We start from the raw sequence: 15,876 nt of genomic DNA on the forward strand, positions 1-15,876 counted from the left end.
CCTCCGGGAAAGACAGTGGTCGACTCTTTCACTAACGGCACTGGCTGGAATGGTGGCAGGCGCAATCGATCGAGGAAATGTCTCGTGTGCTCCTAGCCTAGCTATATCGAGTATATTGGGGATAGTCGAGCGAACGATAGAGATTAGAGATGGCCACAATGCTTGGGTTGTAGCCTTGCCGGGACTGCAGTGGTCATTGACACCCTGAATAAAACAGTTAATAGTTATCACTTGAAAACCAATATTAAAATACATCAAATATTAAAGCAGATAGAAATACTATAAGTATGTTCATATAGTCTGTGTTTGTTCATAGCCACCCATCCATTCATTAAGACAAAATTCATTTAAAAGTAGGCATAATTTTTCACACATTTACACAATAGTCCCAGAATAGAAAGGTGTTGCAATTGACCCCTCCTTGTACTTGTAGAGTGAAAGGGACTTACCAGGATCGTCCAGCGGATAAAGCGGCCGGCTGCCACAGAGTACTCCTCCACCAGCTCAGCCAGGTAGTACAGGCATGCCGCTGACAGCATCAAGACAAGGATGGTCAGATTCCTGATGAACAAGGCTGGACTGATTTGTGTTGAAAGTCATTGATTTAATGGCATATCATGATTTGGTGACGTATTTTAATACATTTCTTGGGTCGGAAACACGGAGGGGGATTAACTAATTTTGAAGCAGGAACCTCCATGTGTATGACCATTTCTTGTAATACTCAAAGAATATCAACAAGTAAAAGGACTGCTCCCCATTTATATTCCCACAGATGATCTATAGATCATTTCCTGATTTGAGCTGAAAATGGTGGAAGTTGAAGTAAGAAATTACTTAATTACCACATATTTCCAACAAAAAAATGAGAGGATGTGGGATCAACTAATCCAAGTAGGTATGTTATATCATAATGTGAACAGTCAAAAGGCAAAAGCTCGGTAACAAAGTTATTGAATATTTCAATTTGATTCTCACCTGTGGCAAAAGTGAAGAAACAGATCTGTAGAAGAAATGAAAGCCATCCTACTAAATTTAGAAACCACATATTTATCTATGCCTATGCCTTTTTTTGGCAAATAAAATATCGAAATGTAGGATCAGATACTAAGCAGTGCAGTGATGCTTGAATGGTGAATAATTGTCCTTACGGCCCAGATATTTTTGCTTCAATCTGGATTTATCAGTTAGTAAATTTCATTACGCAAAGCTTTAACCATCAATGCACATAACCTTCCCATAAAAAAGCCGACAGGACTAATCCGCTAATCTGAAGAAAATATCCAATGCCGTATTCTCATTCGGCTTCAGGAAGTCAACAAAAACAGAATTTGGCAGGATAAGTATTTTGCAACAACTGCGCAAGATTTGTCGCCAGTTACGATGCAGAATGCTACCAAACACAAGATTCCTTCATAGCACAATTTGCTGTACTTCAATTGATAGAACCTCTTTATTTCAGTAAAATTTGAAACATGTACACATTCAATGAATAATTTCTACACATTTTTCGATAAAATAGATTTTCATCATAAGTTAAATGCAAAATAAGAAATATTCAAAGCGAACCATCACAGTGTGGAGTACAGCCCAAACAGCTGTTGGGATCACCTGATACACAAGATTCTCTTCGAGCAACGACTGCATTTCTTCGCTGGTTGTGGCCGGTCTAATCCGTCGTATTCAATTAAGTTTAGTGTTATTCGTTGAAATTTAATTCGAAGCGGAAGTTCCAGCAGCCAGCAAGATGCCGACGACTTTGACTCCACACCAGGCTCGTACTGAGCACACAATGGCGATCACAAGAGACTACATCTCACAGCCTCGTATCAGTGAGTTTGAGTTCAGTAGTGCTATTTCTATCTATTTTATTTAGCTGCCAAATCATATGCTTTTTACAGATTCAGCATTCAAAATGTCTTGCGAATGTTTTTGGTATCATAAATATAGTCTGAAATATGGATAGTCATTAGTATTTTAAGGGACGGGCCAGGTTTTGAGTACCCACGCTAAATTTAATCAATCATTGCTGGTATTGGATGCTAAGCCTGTGTGAATGTTATGTGATGCAAGGTAGATTATGCACTGAGTATTCTTGTACCTACTGTGACACTATTTCTAACTGCAGTGCGGAGTTTTCACAGTATCTGTACCGGTATGGTATCTACTATCTATGGAACAGGTGCTGTATCACCAGGCAGCAGGCACTGTCCCATCCCAGCTCACAATGCATTGCAAGAATTGGGTTGTACTAGCCAGTGAGAAGCTAGACTTTTATCAGTTAAATATCATGCATATGTCACATTCAAATTTGATGTTGCAGTTATCCTTGCTTGGTACCAGTAGGTACCTACTGAGTACAGGCTGGTTAGCATAGCTCCCTCCTGCTCCCCACTGGTGTGGTTTCAGCTGCCGCTTAATTTAGCATTCTTGTTTCTGAGACAGTCCATTTCAATTAAGGGCTACTCTTTTTTGTTGAAAATTGCCATTTCAACAGTAGGAACTCATTTCAGGGCCATGGTATGCACTATGCAGCACAAGCAGCAGTGAGACTGAGAGGCTTTGGGCTAGGCAGGGAGTGACTAATTGATGTGCTTGTGTGTCCCAGTGTCCCATAAAACTATCGAGTTCTTATTACATTTGCCTCTTCATTCCGGGTAAAATTACACTGGGACTTGATAGTTGATCCGGCCCATTCAATCTCAGTCTTACTGAAGATAAGGTTTAATGACAATTGCAATCTGAACTGTAACACTAAATCATTGATAATCATATCATAATTGGCCCCACTGATTCTATATTTGACAGGATAATGTTGCTTACCTGGCAGCTTTAGCAGTCCTGCCTACCAAGAGGTGATGACTGATGACAGTCCAGTTTGGAACCAGGAACACTGACATGAAGGCCTGCAGCACAATTTACTTAAACATTCCACTGAGTTTTTTCAGCTATGGGCTTTTCATTATGAGTTACCTATGCAACATAATTCACCACTGTAGGCTAGCTAACTACACAAAACAGCTTCCTGATTCTACCTATTGTGGTGTTTTGGTACAAGAGGCCTCTGAACTTGGTTCTGAGCCACCCTAGAATGGACGTGGGTCGTGGGGCAGATACCTACCTGTCTCCTCTCCTGGAGATCTTCTAATCCTAACATTTGGTATAACAAGAACAGATTACAGAAACCACCTGAGTCCTGAAAGCTCACAAGAAGGCCTATCAAAGCCCTGAGTAGGTACCTCAGGCATTAACTTGTCAATGCCAAAAATTGCCCCTCCCTAAACTACGATCAAAGGTTGCATCTTTGTTTTTACGATTTTAGTTACCTACAATTTATTGATTGAGGCCTGCGATATATGACATACGACGCTCTAGGCTATGTATGCATTGATTAATCTGATAATTTGATTGTGACAATTAGATCACCTGATGCTAAGGATACAAATGCAATATTCAATAGGTACACTGGGCTCGGCTCCCTGTGCAGTTTTATGCATTTATGAATGTTTTATGTAAAATATCGATGCTTCAGCATAAATTGGTGGGCTGTTGCAGAGGCTTGTGGCCCTCCATGTGAAAAGACCTCCATTACGATCTCGTGCAACTCGATCGCTATAGCGCCGTTTAAATATTCGTGGCAGGAACTTGGCTCAGTGGACAATTGCTAGCAATCGACTATTTATTTTTCTGCCAGACCAAGTGAATACAGTTTGTTCTTAGTGAGGAGTAAAGGTATAATTGAATAGGTATCTTGCTGATAGGTATCTTGCTAGGTATCTTGCTATCCCTGGCCTGGTGCCCAGGGCCTCATTGCTATGAAACTGCTAAATATCCGAGCATTCGGACTAAGTGCTGAAGTCCCCAGCTGCTGCGCTGGTATATTGCCAGTCGTAATACTGTAACCTGTGGGTTGCTTTGCTTCGCCTTGAGTCTGGTCAATGTAAACGGGTTCCGGGACCACCGAGTGATTAACCATCCAATCTTCGTAATGACGTATTGACTATTATGAATACAGTAGTCTGTCTTAAACCGGGTCCGGGTCTGTAGGTGCCGGTGTTAATGCTGATTAAAAAGGGGACGAATTCGTGTGGTGACTCCTGGCATGAAATCGGCATATTATAACTTGCTTTTATCCAGTACTTTCTGGCCAAGGTCCGTTACATGATGCTATTATTATGTTCCACCAACAGGGACATGTATTCATTACGTGCTGAGCGCAGTGAAGCCATACATTTGCATAGGTCGCCGTAGCATTCAGGGACAGGTTATTGGCTGGAACGCGTTTGGCGTAAAGCATGATTGTGCTCCCGGGTATTGAGATGAATGCGTCATAAGCGTGCACTACTCGCGACTAGTATCGGTATTGCGGCGGTGCACTATCGTCCATTTGATTAGTGGATAGAGTAGGCTAGTCTGGTCACTGCACTAGTCTAGTCATCAGCATCGATTTAGCGATGTGATAACGATTCTTAGTTCAAAGAATTGCATCGATCCTAATTTACAACTGCCATTTAGCATTGCGAATTTAGGCCAAATGCTGATTTATGGTGAGCTTGTGGGTGCTTTTGGTGGTGTGCTTGACGTCACGGTGCGCCATTTTCTGTCCTGTGCTGCGTGACACTCACCCCGCCACACCTTTTGACATACACTCATCACATTCATCATATTTATACTACACTCCTGAGGTCATCTCACCAACGTCTTCCTTCTTCCCTCGACAGCCTACAAGACCGTGTCGGGCGTCAACGGTCCCCTGGTGATTCTCGAGGGCGTCAAGTTCCCCAAGTTTGGTGAGATCGTCAACCTGACTCTGGGAGATGGCACTGACCGCCAGGGTCAGGTGCTCGAGGTCAGCGGATCCAAGGCCATCGTACAGGTGAGCGGCGGGACTGGTGTGGGGGTATCCCTGTCTCTTAGTAACGTTAGTTTTAAAACTTTGGTGTTTTTATGAGTTCTGGCCCCCGTGTTAGGTTTGGTGGACTGTGGGTCGTCTGGAATAAAGGTTGGGCTGAACAGGAGGGGGAAGCCGATATCGGATTTACGTTGTATTTGTGTTTGCTGTCGCCGATACCGATTTAAGTAGGTTTTGATTGTCATGTTGCCGAGAGTGGTGATGTTTGTGCCGGAGACGTCGGTGGTGATTAGGGTGGTGGTGTGGTTTCTGGGGTAGTTTGGCTGAGTTGGTGATGGTATCGGTACAGAGACGTTCTACCGATGCCGCGGATGACTACCACTGCCGATGGCGGTGGAGCCGCCGAGAGCGGTGGGCGGGGACGGCCCGCCGGCAGACAGCGGCCCGGTATTGGACCGCGGTCGTCTCCGGCGGCCGTGCGGCGAATTTTCATGGCGGCCCAGCCATCATTTCCTCGCCGTGATGAGCCGTAAATTGTGCCCACGCCTGTGGCCGGGGAAATAAAACCGGCCCACTGTAAATTGTGCCGTATATCCGGCCGAGCCGGCGGCCACGCTCCGACCGCTCGTGCCGTGGGTGCTGAGCTCCCGACCGCCGGCCAGAGAATGGCCATTGTCCAGCTATGGCGCCACTACGCGGAACGTGCTTGGTATGTGTAGGAAACGGTCCTGATCGCAGCTACGGAGATTTTATCGGTTGGGTGTGGAATACGTCATCGGGGCTTGCCTACCGTAAACCTGGCGAAAATGTGTTTTATCTTAAGACGCGAAACTGTCATTGTAATTTACTTGGTTTCGAATGCCGGTAACTTACTTTGACTTGTTGGCATCTTGCAATTGGAGCATTATCTGTAGGTGAATTTCGCACTTTATCGGTAGTGTTTTTAACCTGCTGTTTTCTCACAGTGTTTTCGACACTGCCTTTCCTCTCGGTGAATTTAATTAAGTATACCTTGTCCGCAGGTGTTCGAGGGTACCTCGGGCATTGACGCCAAGAACACGATTTGCGAGTTCACCGGCGACATCCTGCGCACTCCCGTCTCCGAGGACATGTTGGGCCGCGTCTTCAACGGCTCCGGCAAGCCCATCGACAAGGGACCGCCCGTGCTGGCCGAGGACTTCCTTGATATCCAGGGTATGGCTTACTGAACGCGGCAAGCAGCTGCCCGGTAGTGTGTGGTGGATGGTGGGGTAGACGGGGGAGTATTGACGGTACTTTTTGCGGATATAGGGCGGAAGAGATTATATTGTGTGATTGGTAGGGATGATATGCGAGCAATATAGGTTTGCATGCTGTGGTGTCGGCATTCACGTATGTGCAATTAGAGCATCTGGGAGAGCTAATGAAATAAGTTCCCTGATACCGGGAAACGATATTGCGTTTTTGCTATTGCCGTCAATTCTGATCAGCTCAATTAGATGGTGAGTTATGCGTTGTTGTCCCTGTTCCGGTATAAGTTACGCTGACAGCGAACATCTTTTATTAGCTCTATGCGAAATGCGGCTTCGAGTCGAGGCTGCTTAATGTTTCACTCTACATTAACTTCAGCACTCTTGGGAAAGGACATACCGGTGCTAACAAAATGCTTGTCGTGTCACTAGTCTTCCGATGATAAGCAATCGTCAATGTAATGGCCTCATCCTTTTTCAGTACACCAGTCTCAGCTGAATCCCCACTACCCTGCCATTCCTTTCGCATGGCTGCTGACTCCTTTGACGTTCTTACGACCATAACGTGACCGTGACCGTGACTGGTGCTCCAGGTCAGCCCATCAACCCGTGGTCGCGTATCTACCCGGAGGAGATGATCCAGACGGGAATCTCTGCCATCGACGTGATGAACTCGATTGCCCGTGGACAGAAGATCCCGATCTTCTCTGCCGCCGGTCTGCCTCACAACGAGGTGAGATAGAGTCAGATGCGGAGTCAGAGTCAAAGTCAGAATGATTAGGTAAAGACAAAATGATGTAGCAGTGCGGCGTCATGTTTCATGTGCGCATGTTTTGGTGTTTGATGACGTCCAATTTGTTTTCTGGTGTAAGGTGTCGCCATGGGGAACGGACACTCTGGCTGCCATAGGTCACGGTTGGTGTTAACTTGCTGCTTGTGGGGGGTAATTACATGGCGCATCCACCCTGTGCTTATTGCTGTATATAATGAGCAATGTTCAGCTATTGTATTTTGTCATGTTGAATCCATATTTCTATGGTTCTTGTTAAGTTTTACAGCATCGATGTTGTATCGCTTGATAGAAGTCGCTAAATACCATACCTCGGGACCTATGAACCTTCAGTTACATGTATAGTCCCAGTATTCTTGCCCTTACACCTGTGCTCCATTCGTTTTATCCGAATAAGCCCACTAACTGTGCTCTTTTCTCTGCGTCTTGTGCTGTGCAGATCGCCGCCCAGATCTGTAGGCAGGGCGGTCTGGTCAAGCTGCCCACCAAGTCGGTCATGGACGACCACAGCGACAACTTTGCCATCGTGTTCGCCGCTATGGGTGTCAACATGGAGGCCGCCCGATTCTTCAAGCAGGACTTCGAGGTGAGGACGCTGAGGATGCGTTTTTGGCTCGCATGTAGGCTTCGGATGTTAGCTAATGGCGTTTTGAAGGCTGGTTTAGTGATGTTTCTCGTTATGGTTTGAAAGTACTTCACGCTCAAAATTTAGTGTATGGTTCAAAAGATGCACTGGCGCTTCACGCTGGGTATCATGGGATCATGTTGCTTTGTAAAATGTATCGTTATCGTGCTCGATATCTTGTGTACTGAATGATGGTCATTGGTGCTTATCTCATTATCTGGGTTCGTCTCGACATGATAGCTCAGTGTTTGAAACCTGAAGCACATGGGCTTCACTGTGACTCATAGACCACCATTTTGTTTTTCTCACAGTTCCAATATCAACGTTAGCGACCATTGTAGCTCATGCACACTAAAACCTAAACTCATCGACCACCAAGAATCACTGGGATCGTTAACAACCACCCCTCCCCCTCCCTCCTTTCCACAGGAGAACGGCAGCATGGAGAACGTGTGTCTGTTCCTGAACCTGGCCAACGACCCGACCATCGAGCGTATCATCACGCCGCGTCTGGCGCTCACCACGGCCGAGTTCCTGGCCTACCAGTGCGAGAAGCACGTGCTGGTCATCCTCACCGACATGACCTCGTACGCCGAGGCGCTGCGAGAAGTGTCGGCTGCCCGTGAGGAGGTGCCCGGACGGCGTGGTTTCCCCGGATACATGTACACCGATCTGGCCACCATCTACGAGCGGGCCGGCCGTGTGGAGGGCAGGAACGGATCCATCACGCAGATCCCCATTCTGACCATGCCCAACGATGGTGAGTGTGTGTGGGAGAGGGGATGGAGCTTGGAGGATTAGAGAAAGTTGTACTGGCTTGAAATAGGGTTTGTATGGATTTCGGTAGATGATTGATTTAGTTTAAATTTTGAAGAAACGGTAGTACGATATGCTGAAAAGTTACTGGCGGAAAATTGCTCTGTGATCGCTTTTAGTTTTTAGTTGCTGCGTAGTTTCAAATTATTGTAGCCACATTAGAGGGGCTATATTTTTTTAAGTTCCGGCCTGGCCGTGTCGCAGTTTCGTCCCGGGTCCAATTTTAGACGATGTGTAATCCACACAGCGTACCTGAAGGGATTAGAGCATACTGAGATAGATGAGCAAGTGTGCCTTGGCGCAACGCCCCTCCGCCAGCGCTCGTGGCATCCCAACTAGTCTTTGAACCGCCCTAGACTCAGAAACCCCCAGCTCTGTCGGCTGGAGTGCGGGGTACAATCCGATCCCGATAGGAGCCATCAGAACCAACACCCTCGGCCGGCTCGCACAATGCACCTGCCATTGACACACGACAAAGTTAAACAGCTGTTCGTGGCATGTGACCCAACTCGGCCGAGCGAGCGAGTCGAACTCAGTCAGCCAAGTTGCCGCATGCAGCTCCTCGCTTGTATGCCTCCGGCTGCTTCCGCATGTGAGGGCTGGCGCGGTAACTTTGGGTACAGTCTCCTCCGGCCGTGGGAACGTTGTGGCCGCTGCGTACCTCTCGGCTCTCCGTCGTATGGCCTCCAGCTGCTGTAGGCGGCTCGTGCGCCGTCGCTGCACTTTCTGTTCATGGTTGAATTGATCACGATGTGAGCTGAGTTGTTCGTGGGCGTTTTATGGGCGTGTAACGGGCGCCGGCGGCGGTGGAACTAGCGAGAACAATGAGCTGCCGTCTGAATCTTGTTATTCTGGTGATAAACAGATGCAGCTGCTGGGGTCATTAACATCTTTCTGACGCACCGGTGACGGCTATGGCGCTAGCCTATGACGCACTTGTCGATTATCTAACCCGCCAATTGAAATGCGAGTATCCGACCGAACGAAACTCGGGCACAATGGTGAAGAACGCTACAGGTGCGTCGTTACCGATGAGAAGCGCCGTTACCGCTACCGCCCGCCGGTCCATAAACTTTCTAGAATAACGAAACAAAGTTGGGTGTTAATTTTTTTACGCCAGAAAGTAAAAGCAAAGTTTTAAGTTTCGGTGTACCATAAAGTGAGGAAGACACAGCTTCCTAACTAGACCACCCTATAACTTTGTTTCTTTACCTACTGATTGCTGTTTTTCCGAACATCTATCCATATATATCACTTCTAACCTCCAGTTTCTCGCCTTCTCCAGATATCACCCATCCGATTCCGGATCTGACCGGATACATCACCGAGGGTCAGATCTACGTGGACCGGCAGCTGCACAACCGGCAGATCTACCCGCCGATCAACGTGCTACCGTCTCTCAGCCGTCTGATGAAGTCGGCCATCGGCGAGGGCATGACGCGCAAGGACCACGCCGATGTCTCCAACCAGCTGGTGAGCACGTCCGCGGCTGTGCGGGATTATACATATATGCTGAGCGTGTTGGGATGGGAGGCTGGGAAGCACAGTAGTCCCTACTGTGGGCTTGACTCTAGATTCCGTTGATAGCTTACCGTTGAAGGCTCCTGTTGGTAGTTATTTATCACGCTTTTGCCGTGTTTAAGTATTGATCGGGTATGAAAGGGTGCGGGATGTGGGCTGGACATCAATTGTACTTAGGTTTACTTTCACTTGTAACGTCCAGGGTGAAGGAAGCTCATCTGCAGAGCTATTTTAGGGGCACTTATTTAAAGTCGCCACTTTAACTTCGGCATGCGTCGGTGACTTCCTGATAGTTTTGTCACTCTGAATAGGCACGTTAAATGATGTGCGTCGATAGTTCTGAGTCAATTCAAACTTTGGTATAGCCGTGGGCGGGAATGTGCGGCTAATGCGTGGTCTCTCGGACGAGGGTGCTGTGCGCTTTGACAGTGCTGCGAGTATGAAGCTAGGCACTTTGTTCAGAGTTTTCCCGATGCGTTCTCTGAAATGAACTTTGCAGCAAATGGACTTGCGTAGGAGCATTTAAATATTCAAAATATACTGCGCGTTTCCTCAGAGATAATGCGTTAATTTAGGTCAGCCGTAACTCTGGATCTTCATTTTCTGTAGTTTTAGTGAGACATTATTACTATGTAGCCGCACTTCCTGTAACCGTAAATCATAATCACCATCTGTTACATCCCGCATTGCCCCACGCCGGGCGTATCTCACCACTAACGCCCCGCCCTGTTCTCCTGTGCTCTCTCAGTACGCGTGCTACGCCATCGGCAAGGACGTGCAGGCCATGAAGGCTGTGGTGGGTGAGGAGGCCCTGACGGCCGACGATCTGCTCTACCTCGAGTTCCTGACCAAGTTCGAGAAGCACTTCATCACACAGGGTGAGTCGGGGTGGTGGGTGGAGGGGTTGAGGTCCTTTGTTAAGCGGCGTGTCAGAATTGATTGAGTGAAAGCCGATCAGTCATTGGTCTGGCATAGTGCCTGTTGGCGACCACGCTGTCATCGTTACCTCATTGGTTTTGATGGTCCATTTGATAATGTAAAGTGACCTGATGCGTCGTAACATTTGCAGTTGAGGAATATTTTAGTCATTAGTCGATAAATGTCAGGTGTCCGAGTCGCCAACCGACTTATGAGTAATGCTAACCTGAATTGGGAAGTAATTACGTCATTTAAAAAAGTTTATGTATTGTCGTATACTGCGTAGTTTAGTGCTGAAAAGCTGGGAGAAGTCTTGTTAACTCGGCCCATGACCGTTGACCATTTAACGAGTGTGGCTTCGGCGTTTTTACACTTTTTATTGTTCTGGCTTGCTGGGTCACATGTGACGCTTTTCGTCCATTTCCTTCGCTTCTTTCAACATTTCCATGCTATGAGAAATGCCTATTCAGGTGCGCTGTTTATTGTATAACGCATATCCACCAGGCTTCTCTTCAAGGCTTGATGAATTCACGGTTGAAATGTCAAATGACAATTATAGCGAAATAAGATGAAACTGGTCGTCTTTGTCAACGACCTCTGAATTCCGAGCGCCCTAAAAGTGCAAATCACAGGCCATTGTCATTTTGACGCACCAGTTATCAGCTCCGTGCTCCACGTCGGACTTCTTTTGTAACCGGCACTCTCTCTTCGCCAGGCAACTACGAGAACCGCTCGGTGTTCGAGTCGCTCGACATCGGATGGCAGCTGCTGCGTATCTTCCCCAAGGAGATGCTCAAGCGAATTCCGGCCAGCACCATCGCCGAGTTCTACCCGCGTGAGAACAAGAGCACTGCGGATAACAACTGAGCAGCCAGCGCCGCGCCGTGTGTGGTAGGTCAACTTCAGTCTCCCGCAATCGCCGCTAGGTGTCTCTAAAGTGCATCGCTGCGTCAAAGTGTGAGTTAATTTTCGGCCATTTGGTAGACCGTGCCCAGTACGTTTTTATCGGCACGTTTGTGCGAATTCGTTTTGAGGCATGTATATTTGTTACCGTTCAAAGCCATGGCCGTGTACATATATTGGCGATAGGTGGATCATATATGTCGAAGGGAGCGCGGCTGGTCCAGTGGCCAGTGTGTGCCTGTGCGCCCTGTCCTCAGTGTGAGCGTCTTGTGTAGATAGTGCGAATTGCGTCGTCGATATACATTCCATGTGGGTGAGATGCGTAGCTCGACGGCGCGCGTCTAAGTGATGGATCACATTCAGTTATAATTTGCTGAAGACGGTCAGCAGCCATAAATGTATATCGAATGGAATCAGTGGCTGACGAGGCCCGGATGAATGTAGCGAACGATCATCTTGTGTGGCTGATGATGGAAAAATATACACTATACACAAACTAACATGGGAACTCTTCATTGGCCAAGTTAGCAATCGGGTCATGAAACCGAGAAAGACCATCGCAGAAAAACGTCAGTTTACCGCATTTAAATAACAAACAATGCATGCAATTAACTGCACGCACACTGTGTAATCACACGCATACCAATGATCTGTGGAACTCTGGGTGGACGGTGCACCACGCTGCCGATCAGGCATGGACGGTTGATGACGTCCCGTCTCCACTCCACTTTAAAGCGGGCGTTCGCAGGCGTACGACCGTCCTCAGTCTTCGACTCCTGGCCGCTGTGGATGGAGGATTGATGGATTTAAACTTCATTTTTTCTGTAGGAAGTATCATTAGAATATATGACCTTCTCCTCGGAAAATGACCAAATGAATGAAAATGATTATTTATTGATGAATTGATGATATTTCGGTCACAGACCTTCGTCTAAATCGAATTCGTGAAATCGTACAAGGCAAAAGTAGCGAGTGAAATGCGATTTTTGTACGATTTCACGAATTCGATTTAGACGAAGGTCTGTGACCGAAATATCATCAATTCATCAATAAATAATCATTTTCATTCATTTGGTCATTTTCCGAGAAGGTCATATATTCTAATGATATTTCCTACATTTATCATGCTCCTCGCAACAGCTCTCAACGATATACGAAACTTCATTTTTTCTTCCTATTGCCAATGCTTATGAAAAACAATAACGACATGAGCAATCACACTGCTGAGATTGTACGGAATTGCCATTATGTTTGCCGGTCCCGTTCTGCTGCGCTCTATCCCCTGCAATAACGGTGGATTCGTCACGTTGCCGCTTACCTTGATGATGGTGCCGCTCCTGCGGAGGAAGGAGAGCAGCAGCTCCTTGTTCTCTGTGAGGAACTTGAGCTGGCTGCGCTGCAACTGCTTCCGCTGCTCCTTCAGCCAGATGGCCCGCTGCTGGTCAATGCACGCCATCGCAAACAGCTGCGGAAGGAGGGTCGAGGATGATCATGTCCTGAAACATAGACCACTATCATCAAATCATCAATCATCATGATCATGTTGAAAATAGGCACTTCATTACATTCACGTCATAAAATAATTTCAAATTCATGTACCGATCTTTCACAGGCTGCTCTCACTAGCTCATATCCACTTCTCGATGGATTAGATGTCATTGGAATGCTATTTAAAATAACTGCCATTCAAAGCATCTCATTTATATCAAATTGACCATTTGACGTTGAAACTATCGACATGCCCTAGCTCTAGCCGGGCGGCTACCTTGAACTCCTTGAAGTCGAGCTCCGAGTCTCCGGACACGTCGAACTCCTTGAAGATGGAGCGGATGGCCGTGCTGTAGAAGTTGAACATGAAGCCGATCCTCTCGAATTCCTCGGCCGACACGGAGCCCGACTGGTCAAAGTCCATGATGTTGAACACGGCCCGCGAGTGCCGGTAGATAAACTCCTTCTCCACTTTGTCCTGTGGGCAGAGAATGTAAACAGAGATTGAACACCAAAAACTTGTGTCGTTTCTTGAAATACGTTTATCTGTAATAGGCAGCGAAGTCCTTTGTGTCAAGAGCTGATAAGCATCGTCATTCGTCCTGTTAACGGATAAACTCTTTAGCGCATTTACGAGTATCTCTGTCCAAAAGTCGTTTCAAAGTCAAACCGTATCGTGCCTAATGCAGCATAATGATTATAAATATGGCTTGTCTTTCTTGGTAAGTCGAGCTTAATCACTATAATTTAGCCATGATATTGGTCCGTCATCTTACTGGTTTCACATTACGCTTATCAACTTATGCACCTGTATTTTACGTACTTTGACGGCGACCAGTATGGCGATGAACAGGTAGAACTCGTCAAAGTCGATCTCCCCGGATCGGTCGACGTCAAACAGTTCAAACAGGTCGTATACCTGGTGGCCCTTGAGGTTTGTGCAGCTGCGCAGCCACGCGCAGAATATGACGTCTGGGGCACAAGGGAGTTAGTATAGGTCACACGTTTTAGCTGACCAGTCGTACTTCTGTCATCACATTCGGAATTAAGAGAAAGAGTATGTCTTTAGGGCTTGACTTTTTAAGGCCGCCCCACACTGGAACTCGCATGCGGGTTGCGGGCTTGCGGGTTTTGAGTTTGCGGGCATAATACTAATTCATAGTGTGATTAGACCGTTTCCTTATGGTAACTTCATGAATGCAGTGAAGCCGGTACACCTTCAGAAACTTACATATAGTCGCAATACCAGTGCAACGAACCAAAATTCGGCTCCAACGAAAAAACCGCAAACCTCGCAGAACTCGCAGACCTCGCAGCGAGGAAAATCGAAAGTTGACTCAAAATCAACTTTTGGAATGCAATGCAAGGTCGCTCGCAAGCTAAAAACATGCAGACTCGCTTGTTTGATGGTAGTGTGGGTCACTCAGCCTAGATTGTATTATTTGATTTTGAAGAAACCCGAAAACCCAAAAACTCGCAACCCGCATGCGAGGTCCAGTGTGGGGCGGCCTTTAACCAGCAGTTTGGTTAAAAAAAAATGCAATCTACAAATTATAGTTGAGTTTACACATATGTAGGAGAACGTGAGCATTGACACAACCGTTTAATCGCGAGACTGAAACCAACCGGCTGAGCCATAAGCTCGATTTTTCAATCAAATTGTGCATGTGCGTTTGAACACAAATGATCATATGCTCGGTGATGTGCATTTGTTATCAACGTGCGCTTATCATCATCATCATCATCATCAATTTATTACAACATCCTTGACGGACAAACACATATACATGTACACATACACATACACACACCTATACCTACATACACTACGAGTACGATCAGTTTTTCAGCCGACGGGGCCTATGAATGGCCTTGATTGAGAGCATCGCATGTCAACAGTCTGACGAGGCTCCAGGCACAGGTTATGTTCATCATAGTTTTGTAAATGTACGCTGATTTATCACGCCAATCTTTTGGCACAACACCAGCCGAAGATATTCGATGATTGTCAGCCTCACGGCTAAATTAGAATGATGGTCGATTTCTCCGTCTTTTGAGGCCCCACCCTTCCCGGTAGGCATTCCGCATGCACTTACCGTTAATCGCTGATGTACCGTGAATATCAAGCAGGTTGAACAATTCCATGCTGAGAACGGCTGATCGCACTGTCATCAGAGAAAAACTTGGATCCAAGTGAAATGATTTCAGCAGAACAGATCGGACTTCCATGATGGTGCACTCAGTTGGTGGCTTGATCTGTAACGTTTTGTGTGGGCTTTGCAATGTTTATACTTTCACTATCTTATAAGCCTGATTAAGCGTTGTGGGTTCTAGCAAATTCAGTCGTCTGTCAATATTTGATTCGTTTCACGCTTTGTTTCAATGCTGTTTTATTGTCATTGCCAATTTATTGCTATGACTACTTCGATCAAGTGCTAAGGAACCTGCGAAATGAAGAAGGTGCCCTATTTTCATGTACTCGTAAGTCATAACCAACTCATAACTTCAGCGTCAAAGTAATGTGAAATGAGTCAGTTTTCCAAACCATGTGCGAGGATGAAATCCTTTTTATTTTGCGACAAGGACCACTGATTCAATAAATGCATCGTTTCTTTAGGGCTCTGTCATTCTAATTTATAATCTATCGATGAATAACCACCTAATTAGCTATACCTATTGTAAATAAGACTCATGTCATCCTATACCCTTGGCTGCCTGGGCTCTCAGCGACAGA

At 46.4% G+C, this 15,876-nt stretch overlaps 3 protein-coding genes across 4 annotated transcripts in view; 1 reads left to right on the plus strand and 2 right to left on the minus strand.

Moving 5' to 3' along the window:
• LOC122384868 (protein TEX261-like) overlaps nucleotides 1-1,709 on the minus strand; it is a 34,308-nt gene extending 32,599 nt beyond the window's left edge. Inside the window, exons 1-3 of one of the 2 annotated variants that reach the window (XM_043372655.1) lie at nucleotides 1,612-1,709; nucleotides 979-1,003; nucleotides 450-529 (exon numbers count right to left, since the gene is read on the minus strand). In XM_043372655.1, the coding sequence (XP_043228590.1) occupies nucleotides 450-529; nucleotides 979-1,003; nucleotides 1,612-1,647 (141 nt within the window). In that variant the 5' untranslated portion in view covers nucleotides 1,648-1,709. Of the gene's footprint in view, nucleotides 1-449; nucleotides 530-978; nucleotides 1,327-1,611 lie in introns of those variants that run through there. The other variant, XM_043372654.1, reaches the window with a different exon arrangement.
• LOC122384867 (V-type proton ATPase subunit B) lies at nucleotides 1,612-12,154 on the plus strand. Its single transcript, XM_043372653.1, has 9 exons — nucleotides 1,612-1,832; nucleotides 4,722-4,876; nucleotides 5,875-6,046; nucleotides 6,675-6,814; nucleotides 7,311-7,457; nucleotides 7,926-8,256; nucleotides 9,598-9,785; nucleotides 10,582-10,711; nucleotides 11,467-12,154. Exons 1-9 carry the CDS (start codon nucleotides 1,748-1,750, stop codon nucleotides 11,616-11,618), a joined length of 1,500 nt encoding a protein of 499 aa, XP_043228588.1. The 5' UTR covers nucleotides 1,612-1,747; the 3' UTR covers nucleotides 11,619-12,154.
• LOC122384869 (EF-hand calcium-binding domain-containing protein 9-like) lies at nucleotides 12,152-15,552 on the minus strand. The gene is made up of 5 exons (XM_043372656.1): nucleotides 15,239-15,552; nucleotides 13,966-14,114; nucleotides 13,420-13,620; nucleotides 12,973-13,119; nucleotides 12,152-12,437 (listed from the first exon to the last, which is right to left on the minus strand). Exons 1-5 carry the CDS (start codon nucleotides 15,369-15,371, stop codon nucleotides 12,417-12,419), a joined length of 651 nt encoding a protein of 216 aa, XP_043228591.1. The 5' UTR covers nucleotides 15,372-15,552; the 3' UTR covers nucleotides 12,152-12,416.
• Between the last annotated feature and the right edge of the window lie 324 nt (nucleotides 15,553-15,876).

The sequence above is a fragment of the Amphibalanus amphitrite genome, unplaced genomic scaffold (genome assembly GCF_019059575.1).
Source record: "Amphibalanus amphitrite isolate SeventyFive unplaced genomic scaffold, NRLGWU_Aamphi_draft 000201F_arrow, whole genome shotgun sequence".
In the NCBI taxonomy this organism is placed as follows: Eukaryota; Metazoa; Arthropoda; class Thecostraca; order Balanomorpha; family Balanidae; genus Amphibalanus; species Amphibalanus amphitrite.